Below are 14,936 nucleotides of genomic sequence, written 5' to 3' on the forward strand. Positions count from 1 at the left end.
AGACGTTGCAGGAAATGGACGTTCTCTGAAAGTTGTTATTAAATCTCAGTGACTATTAAAACAAGCTAAAACACTATAGTTTATATTTTAAAAAGTAAAACAATTTAAAAACCACAATTAAGACTCAAGACTAGCTAGAGCATTTTTTTTTTTAATAATCCAATATTTTGCGCGTTTATTTTTCAAAATAAAAGCCCTAACCAAACCGATCGCATGCTTTTACGTTTCGTTCACAGCATTGCCAGATTGAGCACTTTTCAGTCAAGCGTTGAGCACACCATCTTGGCAAAACCCAACATGCCAAATTCTAATTCAGAAACACTCAAACTGAACCATTTATTGATTAGTACATTTTAGAGACCAGTATGGACCCTGAATTAGACAAAAATCAGAGCAAAAACACCCAGAAATGAGTTTAAGCTATGCTATCAAACTTAAGCCCATGTTCACAGATAATGGCGAATCTCAGGCTCAGAAACCTCATCTAGTCTTAGATGCTCAACAGCTCCACAAGCACTGAAGCATGCGGTTAGCTCTATGCTAATTGGTGGGGTATAAGCTGACAGTATTTCTTAGCTTCATTAACCTTGTAGCTCCAGCACTAACATGAATAGAAACTTACCATACATTTCAGTAAAAGAATGAGTGAAACAAGCACAAAGACAAACTTTAAAAGCAGCTTTTATTGGACATTAATTTATAAAACTACAAAATGTGCCCAAGTGGACAGTCCCTAAAGTGTTCCATCAAACAGAACGCTGAGACTTGACCATCGCAGCGAGACGAAGCCAGGTCTCCGTGAAAGGAGTGAAAGATTAGCAAACATTCTGAAGAAAAACAAGACTGAGAAAAACCAACAAACTGATTAAAACCTGCGATTTATCTGGTGTTACAGACTTTTACAGAACATCCCTTTTTTAAGCTACAGCCAGCAGTGGGGGAAAACAAGGCCTTCCTAGTGAACTGGAGTTCTGGGGTCCTGGGAGAAGGCCATGGCTGACCCCTGGTGGACACTAGCACATATGCTAATGGAAAATAATCCCTTTCCAAAACCCTAAGAACTAATTATCCCTTAAAAAACAGACCTGACCTCTTTATGAAAGGCTGCACAGCAGCACAAAAAAAGTTAAAGAAGAGGAGAAAAAAAAAACAAAAAAAAAAAACCACTACATGATTAAGATGTTGATCAAAAGGGAAACACCTGACTGGTGAGACTAAACTCACTAAACTACAAAAAAGACCACTTGTGTCCCTCAGCATGTGTTACCTGAATATTGTGTGCAAAGCCTTCATCTTGTCACTTGAGGCTTTTAGAAGAAAAATCATGTTAAACATCAGAGCAAAGTGGCAATTTTTTCCCTTAAAATGGCTTAAAATAGACTGAACACAGGCACAAAGTAGCACGAACACACTTAAAGCGACAGATGAGGCAAATATCAGTTACCCAAATGCAGCCGATCAGCCTGCAAACGTGACGCGGCTGATCGACTACATTTGACATGGGAATCTGATTCTTCGCTGAATTATTGATTAAACTCACTTGCAGCATCATTTAGAAAAATCAATAACAATTTAAGAGAATCCAGGCAGATGCATGTAATCTAATCTCTTCACAGCCGAGCGATTGGCATGGCAGCTACGGCGATGCTCTCGATAGCGCACTCGTCCGTCCCACGACGGATTCGGAAGTAGCCACTCTCGCCCCACAAGGCCCCCCAGCTATTCTTGACGATCCAGTACTTCTCTCCAGTTTTGTGGCAGCGGCCGTAACCCACCAGCAGCACAGCATGGTTGGTGAGCTCGAAGGGGTTGACAGTGTCGCGCAGGCCAGTGTGGTGATAAATCCCCTCCTTATAGCTCATGAAGTCAGAGTACACCTCCAAAGCCACTGCCAGGGGGCCATCCCTCACCAGCTCCAGCATCATCGCTGTCTCACTGCAGCCCCCATAAAACCCACCCACATAGTGGTAGTCGGAAGCGTAGTAATGCACGCACTCAGCCGGGACCTTGCATGGGGAATCTTTAGCCGTGTACGGAAAACACTTCTCCTCCACAATTCCAAAATCCTGGATATATTTACCGATCAGGTACGGGAAACCACCGTCACAACCTGAAGAAATAAAATGCGATCGTCAGAAGTGTTCTATACAGTGTTGCAGTGAGACAGCCTTCCTGAGATGTACATCAGTGAGACTAGCGCAGCATTACAGCAAGTTATACAGAGTCAGTGAGGTGAGCACACTGAGATGCGGTTCCACGGCATAATGACCTAGTACCTTGTGAATACTGAGAGCAGGAGACGACCTGCTGAGGGCTGATCACAGGAGTGTCAGAGTTGTTGGTTAAGATTCTGATTCTGGCCTCCAGCATCCCCATCGAGGCAAATGAGTAGCAGCTTCCACACGATGCTGCAGAGACATGCAGAAAAAATATTTAGTCCATAAGCATTAATACAGAAAAATAAGCTTAAACACTCTGAAGGCACAACAGCCAGAATCTGACTTTCCTTTAAAAAGGACCCATACTGCACAAAAATGAAGAACTTTCTTGAAGCTTCAAAGAGCTCAGATTATCCTTCATATTCACATGAAACAAATTAACTTTGGGTACTTAAATATACAAACACTATAAAGGGACATCATGAGGCCAAGATTATGAAATCAAAAGAAAAATAAAGGCTACGGTTCTTTACACCCTGCTGCTTCTCTCACTCTTATCCTCAGCCTTGAGATCCAGCCAGATGAACCCGAAGAACCAAAAGAGCAACAGGCAACAGCGTTAATCCCCCAGTTAAGTTCATTAGAGTACAACTGTTGCGAGATGGGTGAGGTAGAGTTGGAAGTGTGTAGTGATGGTATAGTGATTGGTTGGTATTGTGTAGTGGTTAACACCTCTGCCTTCGACGCTGTAGACTGGGGTTCAATCCCCCACCTGGGCAAGCACCCTACACTGTACCAATTAGAGTCCTTGGTCAAGACTCAACACCACCTTGCCCTACATGTGTGAAATAATCAAACCAAATCGCTCTGCCAAATGCCATAAGTGTAGATGTAAGGTACAGTCAGGACATCACTGGCTCTCTCGTATCTCTCAGCTTTGAGAACCATGGCCATGTGTTCTAGTTGATGTTCTCCGCTTCAGTCAGTTTTATTTATACTGGAGAGAGGTCATGCCTCATGAAACCACTCACACATGCCCTCTTGCACACACACACACCTTGGTTGCGGACTGGGCTGACATAACTGACTCCGTTGACGTCTCTCCAGTCCCATTGCTCTGGCAAACCTGCTGCCATCTTCAGCATCTCTGCGGTAACAGGGGTAGGTCGGACACGCCTGCAGGACAAAAATAAATAAATAAATAAATAAATAAATAAATAAATAAATAAATAAATTCAAACACAACACATACACACGTATACTTACTGTGGGATGTGTGACGATCGCCCTCCTGCTCTCTGCATGAGCTGCTGGATGGTGAAGGTCTCATGCTCCCTGTACACTGCAGCTCTCCATGACTTCTGGACAGAGTTAATCCTCTCCACAAAGTCCAGATCATACTTGTACATCTGCAGGAACCTTCACCACACACACAGTTACTACTAAACAACCAATAATAAAATAAATAAAAATAATAAATAATGCATTCTCCACTCTTACGGGTTGTGTGCGAAGGTGTTGGCAGGGCTTTGGACAGATTTTGGTGGAAGGGGCTGAACCTTCTTCCCCGTAAAACATGCCCAATTATTCCCCAGAACATCATGAACCCACCCAGGCAGCGTCTGGTCACAGTAACTGGTCACTGCGGAACCCTGCTGAGAGTACTGGAGATAAAAACATTAGGATGATTAAATATATGATTAAACTCTCAACTATTGGGTAATTCTCATTTAACCTCCCCAACCTGCACAGCTCAGCCAAGGCTTTTCTAACAGTGACCGCTGTGCTGGAGCCAGACGAGCTCTCCGAGTGCTGCACTGTGGTTTTATGAGCAGTAGGTTTTCCTGTTGTGGTGTGAAAGTGGATGAATCTGACAGTTTTTCAGGAAGATCAATATTTCTCAACCGAGTCTCCAATCCCAACTTTAATCTTAACTGACAGTCACTTCTGAGAAAAGCAGAACACCAAACAAGGCAAAGCAGACGCCCTCAGATCACAGAGCTGGATAAACTCTCGCACGTTTAACAGAAGACTCACATTTCAGACGCTTTGCATGAGAAGCTACTGGAGTTTCCCTGTTCTGCTTTAAGGTTCTCCTTTAAGACCAGACTGATGGAGCAGAGAGCGAGAGCTGAAAGGTCAGAGTCACCAGACACCCACAAAAACAACGGGAAGCCAACACTGACCTTGAAGAAGCCGAACCACTTGTAGTCGTTCAGCACCACCTCGAAGCCCTGGTTGTAGATGAGCGTGAAGAAGCCAGTGTGGCCGAGGTCGTCCACAGCAACAGAGAGCTTCTGTAAGGTCAACGTGATTGTCTTCACTACCGGACCTGGAGGACACATCGGAAAGTAGTTCACATTACTAGGTCTGAGGTTAACATGCCAGTGTGCCGTTTCTCCTCTGTGATTTTCAACAATTTTATAACTAAAACCAAAGGGGACAATTTTTCTGCTTCTTTTATTAGGAAAAAAAAAAAAAAAAAAAAGACTTTTCACCCGTTGAATTTCTTCACTTCAGTGGTTTTGACTGCACAGGAAGTGACCCAACAAGCGTTACACACACACACACACACACACACACACACACACACACACACACACACACTCCAACATCACAGATTAAGATCACTGAAATTCAGGGTCATTTTCAATAATAACAGCTATTATAAATATCCATTTTATAATAAGTCGTACTTCAGACCGATTAAATTAACCCCTGACTCATCTCGTGCCCTTTTCCTCCTTTACAACTCGTTTCTTTGAATTGTAGTTTCAAGCGTGAACAGTTTCCAGCTTTCAGCGCTGAGCGGGCGCCGCGAAAACTACAACTCCCATGACAGTGCGAGGTCAGCAGACAAGAACAAGCAGGAAGAGCGAAGGAGTTAAAAGTGTACCGAACGGAGCATTTCACAAAATATACGTCGAATAAATCGACCGATTAGATGCAGAATCGATTTCGATAACTTCTCGATAAATTCGAGTTGGTTTCTTATGAACCAGCTTCTGGTCGGAATGCTGTTCCACCTTAAATGGTACGGGAGCCTCATTTAAGGTGGAACGGACAATTGCAACAAAAGTCTCGAGCCCATGCACTTTATGTGCGTCATATTCTCACAAATATGAACAAAACACGTTCTTAAAACAAAAAGAGATCTTAAAAGCCTTTTAACCGCCCGCGCTGCCTAAAACGGGACAATGAATCATGCTTAGCTTAAAGCAGCTGAGCTGCAGCACTCCTACCCAGCTCTGAGCTCACCTGGGGCCGAGCAGTTGATGTTTCTGTCCTTCCCTACGTCGGACACCTGAAAGCTCCACGTCCCCAGCAGCTCCTCGTAGGTGCAATTGGCAGGTGTGTCCGAGCGCGCGACCCCGCTGCACAGCGCGAGCGCGAGCGCTAGGACAGGTACTCGCTGCATCCTCGCTCCGGCTCCACAAACCCTCTTAAAAATAATACCGTTAAAAAAATAAAACTGTTTAAAAGATAAAGACTCTCAGACTCCCCGCGAGCCTGTACGAGCAACCACTGAAGAGACCCTCTGAACTTTCCGCCTTATCATGTGAACAGGAGTCACGTGACATCGAAGGGCTGAACGTCATGTGATTAGATTTATGCTGATTGCTCATCAAACTCCTGAAAGTTCAGAACCAAACCGATTCATCAGGTGTGGTTCAGCGACTCAAGTTTGATCATTTAATCAATTTGGAATCAGTTAATCAAGTTAGTAGAACACAGTCACTCGCATTAAAGCCCCTCAGACCGCTCAAAAACACTGGGAATCAATGCTCACTACAGAGTGAGAAAGAATTTAGTTTCTATCACTCCAGATTCGCTGATCAATTCCCATCATTCGGGCTTTTTAACACGGTGAGAGGATAGTGGGCCATCATCGGTCCACTGATGGCGAATCTGGTGGTCCACTGGCGCTTTGCTCAGCGTTTTTCCAGGCAACAAAATTTCACTTAGCATCACTGATTTTCCACTTGCAGTTCAATTTACTGATTTTACCTTCTTTTCTTTACTTTATAAATTAGGAAATCATTTTAACCTAAAACAGCATTTTATATCAGGCCTAGTCATTATTTTCTCTCTGCCAGTTGTTTGTAATATTTGTCTTAGTTTAAAAGTCCTAAAATAAAAGTCTGTGTACTACAAGCTGTTTGAGGAGATTTAAACTAGTTACAGCTTGTACATAGGACAGTGATCTGGGTGGTCCAAGAACGGATGAGTAGTGGCAAATGGGCGGGTGGACTTCACACTGCTTGGCTCCGCCCCACTCTGAGAACCCGATCGGTTTATGATTCATCTCTCTTTCATACTCTTTCAACTCTCTGTCTCATGTTTAACCACTTGTCAATCAAACATGTCATCTTGCCCAAAATGCGTGTAAAAAGGTGTCGTGTGAACCCGCCTCTCTTTCAGCAGATAGATAACTAATAACTAATAAACGCTGCATGAGATTCTTCATACAGGAGTTTTTACATGCTGTCAGAACCTGCTGATATAGACCACGCCATCTGTCATCACTTTACAGATTATCCAGATGTTAGCTAGCCACCTCACTGCTGCCCCTCACCTGTCGCCTGGCAGAAAAAGAAAAGTTTAGTAAAACTCTGAAATGTGTTTAGTAACATGTTCCATTATAATAGATTAAAAAGCAACACATTCAGAGGACATTCAGAGTATATTTAGAATACATACTGATAAAGTACATGATCATCACTTTGCTGGAATTTATTCCATGCTTTTTGTTGCTGTTACTGGTTCGCAGTTTCGTCAGTGTAATTCTTTTAGTAATATTTTCATGAAAAAAAATAAATTTAAATTAATACAAAATTCTCAGTGTCATTTTGGCTCTCATCATCTGCATCAGTCCATGATCCCACTGATGCTCCCATGATCCCATGGCTGCTCCCACGATCCCACTCTTGCTTGCATGATCCCACTGCTGCACCCATGATCCCGTTCTTGTTCCCATGATCCAACTACTGCTCCTATGATACCATTGCTGCTCCTGTGATCCCACTCTTGCTCCCACGATCCCACTGCTGCTCCTACGACTACTGCTTCCACAATCCCACTACTGCTCCTATGATCCCACTGCTCTTTCCATGATCCAACTGCTGTTCCCCTGATCCCACTACTGCTCCCACGATCCCACTGCTGCTCCCATGATCCCACTGCTGCTCCCACGATTCCACTGCTCCTTCCGTGATCCAACTGCTGTTCCCATGATCCCACTACTGCTCCCATGATCCCACTCTTGCTTCCATGATCCCACTGCTGCTCCCACAAGCTCACTGCTGCTCCCATGATCCCACTGCTGCTGCCGTAATCCCACTGCTGCTCCTATGATTCCACTGCTGCTCTCATGATCCTGCTCTTGCTCCCATGATTCCACTACACTTTCAGTACCAAGGCCAAAAAAAAAATCTGCAGTCAGAAGGTCATAAAGTGAGCAGCTGTGTGATTTTCAGTTTTCATATTTTACTTAAGAAGTATTTAAGAAGTGTTTTTGAGGTGTTGAGTTTTACATGCTGGCCGGCGAATTTAAAACAGTGAACAAACAAGCAATGACGGCTCTTTTACAGATGGTACCCATACTTACTTATTTATTTTGAATTGGGTATTTTCTAAATGTAAAGTTTATGTCTATATTGTGAAAACTTGCTCCCAGTATTTATATCCCATTATATCCCAGCCTTCTCTGTCATTCATATAGAGAATTAACAGTTATAACAGCGGCTAGAATTGCCCTGGTGCTAACATATTGTTAGAAATCCCATAGGTGAGCTAAAAGAAACTCAGCATTGTCTGATATTCACAGACTGAACAGTCACTCTTTATACTTACAGAGACATTATTGTGGTGTTGGTTGAACCTGTAAAATCTGCACTTTCCACACAATTTCTCCACTTCTTTCACTGAACTTTGAGTCAGAAATAATTTAGATAAAATTACAGCATGACTTTTTTATCTGAGAGCACCATCGGTTAATACCGGAGAGTCTCCGTCAGTCCAGCCTGAGAGTTTTGTGTGCATTAATATCACAACAAACAAATTGTGACTAAAAGCATCTTTTTCCACACTGACCCACCAGAGATTCATGGATGTATTCCAGATTTTTAATAATGAATGAAAAGATGTCATACAGCAACACAACGGTCTTCAGATGTCCAGAAAATAAAGGAAAGAAAGAAGATTTGATTCTAAATAGCGGAAAGCACTTTTCTCACAAATGTCTCTCACGAAGCTGCATGGAACTATATCAACAAAAATCACCTTCAGAAATACGTCATAACGATATCATATTACATTCTACAGATCTCTACAGGAACAGAGCCCAAAATACGCAGCAAAACAAACCAGTGACAAAAAAAATCAATCAGAAAACAGCAAAAGAAAGAAAGCACTTCAGCTCAGTTCACACAGTTTGAGTTGGCACAGGTTGGACAGAGTCTTTATGGGCTCTTCAGTCACAGTTTATACCAGAACTGAATTGACTTCTCAGCAGAGAATAATAATAATAATAATAATAATAATAATAATAATGATGGGCCTTTCTGTTCAGATCCGGAATGTAAGGTGTCCAGACCAGTGACCCGACTGCTTTACTGACCTCAGCATCCAGAGTCAGGTTACTCTGGGAATAATCGCTGATTGAAGGGAAGCTGACCTCATGGTCAGATATTGCATTCTAACGCTTTCTTTCTCGTAACCGTCACCATCATAAACAAAATCAACATATTTGCTCTGCTACTGTCTAAGCAGCGAAATGTAAACATCAACACATGCATGTTTACGCAGCCTCACTTTACCAACATGTTCTTATAGATAAGTGTTACTGATGACGCTGAGAGTCAGACTTGGTCTTGGGGGGGAAAGTTTCCAATCAATTAATCATCAATATTATTCATAGTGAAGCACTTAATTAGTAATTAAGTAATTATTAAAATTAGCTTTATATCATTAGAGTAACACATTCAACCATTCAGTCTTTTGTGATAAATGCTGTTGAACCAAAAACTGTGTAGAAACGTGTAGAAGGCAAAACGTCTCCAATACGAGACTCAGCAGGTCCAGCTTTCATCCTCAGATGGGTACAAATGAATGTTTGACCCTTGTAAACATTATGCAAATGAAGCGTTTTAACTCAAAGTAATGAACCTGACTGAACTATTCAGTTCATTAAACTTCTAATAAAACAGAACAGAACATAAAAAGTGGATTATTGTTATTATTATTATTGTTATTACTGTAAATTTACTATTAGAAGAAGTTCAATTGTGGGCCAGGTTACTTTATAAAACACTGAGTGTATAAAATGAGTAGTTAATATAATTAATATTTAATATTTATCTGATTGACTCTTTCACCATAACGTTCATTCTTTGCATCTGCATTGATGCTGATTACATTTTAGAAAGGAATCTGTTAAAATCATTCAAATCCGTAACAAAAACGGGAAACTGTCATAATCAATAAAATCAGCGGGTGACAAAAACTCATACATCTCAGGAACATCATCGCATTTCTAGCTGCTGTGAGCGCGATTATGGTAGTATTGCTTTACATCTGAAAAACTGGAACATTTATTGACTTTTATTTTATAAAATAATACAGTATCCATCACCATAAAAACAGTAAATAAACACATATTCCCCCGGCGAGCCACTTTGGCACTATGAACTCTATCATATTAATACTTTATATCGGATACATATATAATCTCACATTCATTAGGACACGTTCAGTACATGTGGGTGGAGTTTTCTGTAGAAAAGACATCTTTACCTTTCAGTGAAAAAGTCTCGTTTGTCTTTTTTTCACTTGTTTGTAAAACTTGTTGGTGGAGATGTTTGTGTGTTTGTGTTAGGTGATGTAAGGCGATGACCGATGTTTACGTCCGTTAGCATGCCCTTAATCTGTACACCGTTGTCATGAACGATGGTGGACGATCCCGGATCTTGTTCGCTATTCAGAGTGTGTCTGATTGGGTTAAAAAGGGGCGCTAACTGTGCTAAATTAGTTAAAAGCCCTTTATGAATGAAGATGTCGTTATTAAACAGTATTTGAAGATTGAAATCTAAATAATAAGTAATGAATTATTACTCGGTACTGATTATCATTAGCTAAACGGATCAGTCTCGATTTGAACCACCGTTTTAACTCGTAATACTTAAATAGATTCACTAGTATTTCATTCACTAGTATTGTGTTCACATAGGCCAGTACCGATTCTGCAAAAAAGGAAAACAAACTCAAAAAAATCAAACTTACACCTCAAGAGCAGAGACGGAGAATTTTGGTCCCACGTTATTCGAAATTCACGAAAGACATACATTCATAGTTCTGAATCAAATGGGAAGATAATTCCCAAAGTTGGAAAGCAAGGTGGAAGAAGAGGGAGAAGAAAAAGAGAAAGAGCGAATTAAAAAAGGAAAATGAAAGAGATTCATATGACAAAATGTCACTGATGTATATTTACAGGGTTTTGCAGTAAATAAAACAAAGCACTTTGTTCCCAGTCTGGCGGAGCAGGTCTTCGGTCCCGAGCGCATTGCCCGGCATCACTAATACTCTCTTGGAGTCACTTTCCTTTCTAAGCTCCACGGCTGAAGGACGCTGAAGGTCCCCACTGGTGGCCAGGTCCCCATTTGTCCCACACACAAACACACAAATGTGTTGTTTTGAAACTGTCGGAAAGACATCTCTAATTAGACGCAAGCCATGTTTGTTTAAGGCCACTACCAAAACAAACCAAACAAACAAACAACAAAACAAAAAGGTATTACGTTGTTGTGCGACCCTGCAGGCCGTTCGTAAAACGCTCAGGACAAGCTTCGGTGGACGTCTTGTTGCTGTACTGGACGTCTGTCTCCGGCGTCAATAACATGTAAACACGCACACTAAAGACTAGATTTGTCTTATTACGTTTTCTAGGAAGCTGTTATTTGTCATTTATTCATACATTCCTCCTGCCTCTTTTCCCCGAATGTCGCCTCCTCCTACGTCTCCCCAGTCCTCATAAGGAAGAGGAGCTCTGGCTGTAGTGCCGCAGTACCAGGCACTCGTATCTGGGGGACGGGGGTGGTCCCAGACCTGCCTCTGAGCCAGCGGTGGAGTTGGGGGAGCTGCTCTCAGAAGCCACAGAGTCCCTGAAGGGCGACGGAGGCGTTAGCGGCAGCAGCTCCTCCAGCTCGGCCTTCGTAACCGTGGACTCGAGAGCTGATGCCGTGCCCACCATGAACTCTTTGACGCTGGACACGGGAGAACTCCTGGTGCCTGGACCCCTGGAGGAGGAGCTGGGCAGCGGGCAAGGCGTCCGACCCCCATTGGACTCCACTGGTGGTAAAGGTTGGATCTCGGCGTAGGTTGTCATCGTGGTCGGCATGGACACCTCTCGGGGCAGGAAGTAGGGAGGCGGACAGTTAGAGGAGTGGGCGTGAGTGGACATGCTAGCTGACATGCTAGCAGATATGCTCGTGTTCAGCCCCATGGTGCCCCCTGGTGGTGAGCTGGACAGCATCATGCTGTTTAGTTCGCTAATGTTAGCGGTGAAGCGGTTAACCACACAGCTAATCTGCTCCATCAGTGATCCCTGTGATGCACTGGTGCCGCCGACTCCGCCACAGGACACGCTGTTGCTCCGAGAAGACTGGCTCAGGTAAGATGACACTCCGCTAATCACCTGGTCTTCAGCACCCGAGCTCCTCCCCAAAGCTCCGCCCACTGCTCTCTGGCTCACGGTGCTGATCGGGGATGGTGTTTGAGGACGATACGTGATCGGGTAGCGCTCCTCCGGCTCAGTGACCTCGTACAGCATCTTGTTGTTAGTGCTGTCTGGAGGGACTTCAGTTCCTCCACAGTCACGCCCCTCCGACGTCTTCGAGAAAGGCTTGATCACAGCCGTCTGGTTGTTCTCACGTTTTTTGATGTGGAAGGAAAGTCGCTGCCAAAGGTGGCTGCCTTTGGAATTGCGCTCCGTCTGAGCCCATGTCACTGACTTTCCATTGGAGCTAAGAAAAAAAGATAAAAGCACCAGCTTTATCAAAAGACAATAAAGCCAAACAAAGCTAAGCAAACTAGGATGTTTTACTGTTTACCTTCAATTGTGAACTTATAATATTACATTATATTACATTTCCATCTGATTATCTCTCTGTCTTAACAGGTTTGCATCTCACTTCAGATGCAATTTTCTGTTTGTTTTGATGTTAAAAAGAGACAAAAAGGATATTTTTCCATAGAACAAGACTAAATACACAATACTAACACAGTTTGTCAATGCAAGCTAAACTCTAAAACACAAAGATGAAACCAAATATAAACAGGATCCAGAAATGCTGCCACCTTCTCTGGGCCTGAGCTCATTTAAAATGGACTGAGGTGAAGTTGAAAAGTGTCCTGTGACAACGAATCACTCATTTGGACACTGTCCTCCGGGTTAAAGACCACACAGCTTGTTATCTGTGCACAGTTTAAAAGCCAGTATTCAAAATGGCATAGGGGGGCATTAATGCACATGGCATGGGTGACGTGCACATCTATGAAGGCATCGTTAATGCTGAATGATATATACATGTTTTGGCAACATATGCTGCCATCCAGACTATGTCTTTTTCAAGCCTTGATTATTTCAGGAAAACAATGACAAACCATGTTCTGCATGTATTACAGCAGCATTGCTCCGCATTAAAAGGGTGCTAAAGTGACCTGTCTCCAGTCCAAAACTGTCACCCACTGAAAACTTTAAGTGCAGTATGAAATGAAATATATGATAAATGAGACCCCGACCTGATGATCAGCTGTAATCCTGTATCATTTGAGAACAGGAAAACAGTTCACTTTCAAAACTTCAGCAGCGTCTCCTCAGTTCCCAATCGCTTACAGATGTGTTTTTAAAAGAAGAGGTGATAAAACACAACGGGAAACAGACTCCTGTCCCGCCTTTTTCGACTGTATTGCTGGCATCAAATTCAAAATGAGCATTTATTTATCAAAAACCATAAAATGTTCTTATTTTCAACATTTGATTTATTGTCTTTATAGTATTTTCCTTCACAAATATATCAAATGTGAAACGGACTGAATGTTTACTGTCCAGATGACTTCTGCCCTCGTTTCAGTCAGAAATACTTCATATAAAATTACAGGATGATTTTGGATCATCAGCCACAAACCGAGAGTTAATCATCACAGTCATCACCTTTAAAGGCCCCATTCATTCATCCATTCAGCCTTTTTCCATTTATCCATTAACAGACTGACCTGCAGTGACGAGGCCCTGTTTTAATCTGAGTGTCGCTCTGAATCCTCTGATTTCATTCGGCACAGTTTACGAGGTCATTATCGTTCAGTCCACTCAATTACTGATGATTGCAACAGCAATCAAAAGACTATCTGCTCTGCCCCTCTCTCTCTCTTTCTCTCTCTCTCTGTAACTCTCTCTGTTCTCTCTCTCTCTCTCTGTTGGGGTTAATTAGACTTGTTAGTTGCGGTTTATCTCTTAATTAAGATGCTGATTTTATCATCATGTAGCTCTGATTGAATAATATTGAGCACTTAAAGCTGTTCATTAACCCCCCCTTCCCCCCCCTCACACACACGCACACATTCATTGTCTCACAGGCGCACATTCTCTGCTCTGTGACGAGTACAAACCAGGTAAATATTAAACTGGGTCATATTAACTCGGGTAAAGTTAAGCTCAGGTAATATTAACTCAGGCAAAGTTAAGCTCAGGTAATGTTAATGTGTCTGTGGTCACTCTTGTTCCATATATGCAGTGTTTTAGTCTGACCACTAGAGGGCCACTGTGAGTCTTAGCACTGGTCAGTTCAGTAGCAGTTCAGAATCAGTTAATTCCTGGTCATCACAGTTCTGCTGCACTCTCCTCTTAATGTTAATGTCTAGCACAGAGAGAAAGCCCGGGTGAAGTCAAGCACGAGTAATAATTAGCCCAGGTAAATTCTAGTACAAGGAATAATTAGCCCAGTTAATGTCTAGCACGGGTAATAATTAGCCCAGGTAAAGTCTAACACAAGTAATAATTAGCCCAGGTAATGTCTAGCATGGGTAATAATTAGCCCAGGTGAAGTCTAGTACAAGTAATAATTAGCCCAGGTAATGTCTAGCACAAGTAATAACTAGCCCAGGTAAAGCCTAGCACAGGTAATATTTAGCCCAGTCTCAGCCAGGTAATAATTAGAAAGAGAGAAATAAAGAATAACAGAAATAGAGAGAGAGAGAGAGAGAGAGAGAGAGAGAGAGGGAGAGTGAGTGTGTGTGTGTGTGAGAGAGAGAGAGAGAGATGGAGGGCAAAAAAGCAGCTTCAGACACTTTTCTATTAATGAGACTCAACTGACTCCGATCTTGCCTCTCTATTCTACCACTTCTCTGTTTCACACAGCTCAATCACTGACCTGCCTCTCTCTACCTCTCTGTCTATATCTCTCCATCATTCTCTCATGTTGTCTTTCTCTGTGTATATCTCTTAATCTTCCTCTCTCTCTCTCTTTCTACTTTGCTGTACTTTGCTCTCTCTGCATCTCTCTCTCTTTCTCTCGCTGTCTCTCTCTCTGCATCTCTCTCTCTCACTCTCTCTCTGCATCTCTCTCTCTCTCTCTCTCTCTCTATCTGCATCTCTCTCTCTCGCTGTCTCTCTCTCTCTGTATCTCTCTCTCTCTCGCTGTCTCACTCTCTGTATCTCTCTCTCTCTCGCTGTCTCTTTCTCTCTGTATCTCTTTCTCTCTCTCTCTGTATGTCTCTGTCTCT

At 42.6% G+C, this 14,936-nt stretch overlaps 2 protein-coding genes across 4 annotated transcripts in view; both read right to left on the reverse strand.

The window, feature by feature from the left end:
- Nucleotides 1-664: 664 nt before the first annotated feature.
- On the reverse strand, nt 665-5,726 carry ctsc (cathepsin C). The gene is made up of 7 exons (XM_017683059.2): nt 5,418-5,726; nt 4,346-4,491; nt 3,660-3,823; nt 3,426-3,578; nt 3,217-3,335; nt 2,277-2,408; nt 665-2,110 (listed from the first exon to the last, which is right to left on the reverse strand). The coding sequence occupies exons 1-7, from the start codon at nt 5,575-5,577 to the stop codon at nt 1,611-1,613; spliced, it is 1,374 nt and encodes a 457-aa protein (XP_017538548.1). The 5' UTR covers nt 5,578-5,726; the 3' UTR covers nt 665-1,610.
- A 2,536-nt stretch (nt 5,727-8,262) lies between these two features.
- grm5b (glutamate receptor, metabotropic 5b) overlaps nt 8,263-14,936 on the reverse strand; it is an 83,766-nt gene continuing 77,092 nt past the window's right edge. For all 3 annotated transcript variants that reach the window (XM_017683056.2, XM_017683057.2, XM_017683054.2), the window contains exon 10: nt 8,263-12,178. In XM_017683056.2, the coding sequence (XP_017538545.1) occupies nt 11,185-12,178 (994 nt within the window). In that variant the 3' untranslated portion in view covers nt 8,263-11,184. The remainder of the gene's footprint in view (nt 12,179-14,936) is intronic.

This window comes from Pygocentrus nattereri, chromosome 17 (assembly GCF_015220715.1).
Source record: "Pygocentrus nattereri isolate fPygNat1 chromosome 17, fPygNat1.pri, whole genome shotgun sequence".
NCBI classification, from domain to species: domain Eukaryota; kingdom Metazoa; phylum Chordata; class Actinopteri; order Characiformes; family Serrasalmidae; genus Pygocentrus; species Pygocentrus nattereri.